The sequence below is a fragment of the Eimeria mitis genome, genomic scaffold, assembly GCF_000499745.2.
Source record: "Eimeria mitis Houghton genomic scaffold, Emh_scaff1897, whole genome shotgun sequence".
NCBI lineage: Eukaryota > Apicomplexa > Conoidasida > Eucoccidiorida > Eimeriidae > Eimeria > Eimeria mitis.
The window spans coordinates 244-880 of NW_013570220.1; the positions used below are offsets into that span (position 1 = coordinate 244).

A 637-nucleotide genomic window follows, 5' to 3' on the forward strand; every position below is an offset into this window, starting at 1 on the left:
GATATACAAATTTTCCTTTTGTTATTTTATTTAATTTATTTATTTTATTTATTTTATTTATTTTGTTTTGTTTTTTTATATGTTTCTTTCTTTTGCTTGTTTTATTTATTTGTTCTTTTTATCTTATTTATATATTTATTTTATTTATCTTATTTATTTTATTTATTTTATTTATTTATTTTATTTATTTTATTTATTTTATTTATTTTATTTATTTTATTTTTGTTTGTATAGAGGTACACCCCTCGCTGTCTTTCTGTTTTCTTCTTTTTCTTCTTTCTGTCTCCTCCCCCCTCATTCTATTCTTTTTATTTATTTTTATTTTATTTTATTTATTTTATTTTATTTTATTTATTTTATTTATTTTATTTTATTTATTTTTATTTATTTATTTTGTTTGTATTACATAAAGTCATCCTCATCATACTCATCTTCTTCGTCTTCATCCTGCACATACACCCCAAACAAATAAATAAATAAAATAAATAAATAAAATAAATAAAATAAATAAATAAAATAAACAAATAAAATAATTAATTAATCTAATTAATAAATTATATTAATTAATTATTTATTTTATAATATATACAAAACAAAAACCCTAAACCCTAAACCCTAACCCCCAACCCCTACCCCC

General features: G+C 16.8%; 1 protein-coding gene across 1 annotated transcript in view; it reads right to left on the minus strand.

The window, feature by feature from the left end:
- Nucleotides 1-402: 402 nt before the first annotated feature.
- The window catches only part of EMH_0045500 (uncharacterized protein), a gene marked incomplete at both ends in the record, with an annotated part of 4090 nt that continues 3855 nt past the window's right edge, over nt 403-637 (minus strand). The window contains one exon of the mRNA XM_013496074.1: nt 403-447. Coding sequence (XP_013351528.1) covers nt 403-447 — 45 coding nt within the window. The remainder of the gene's footprint in view (nt 448-637) is intronic.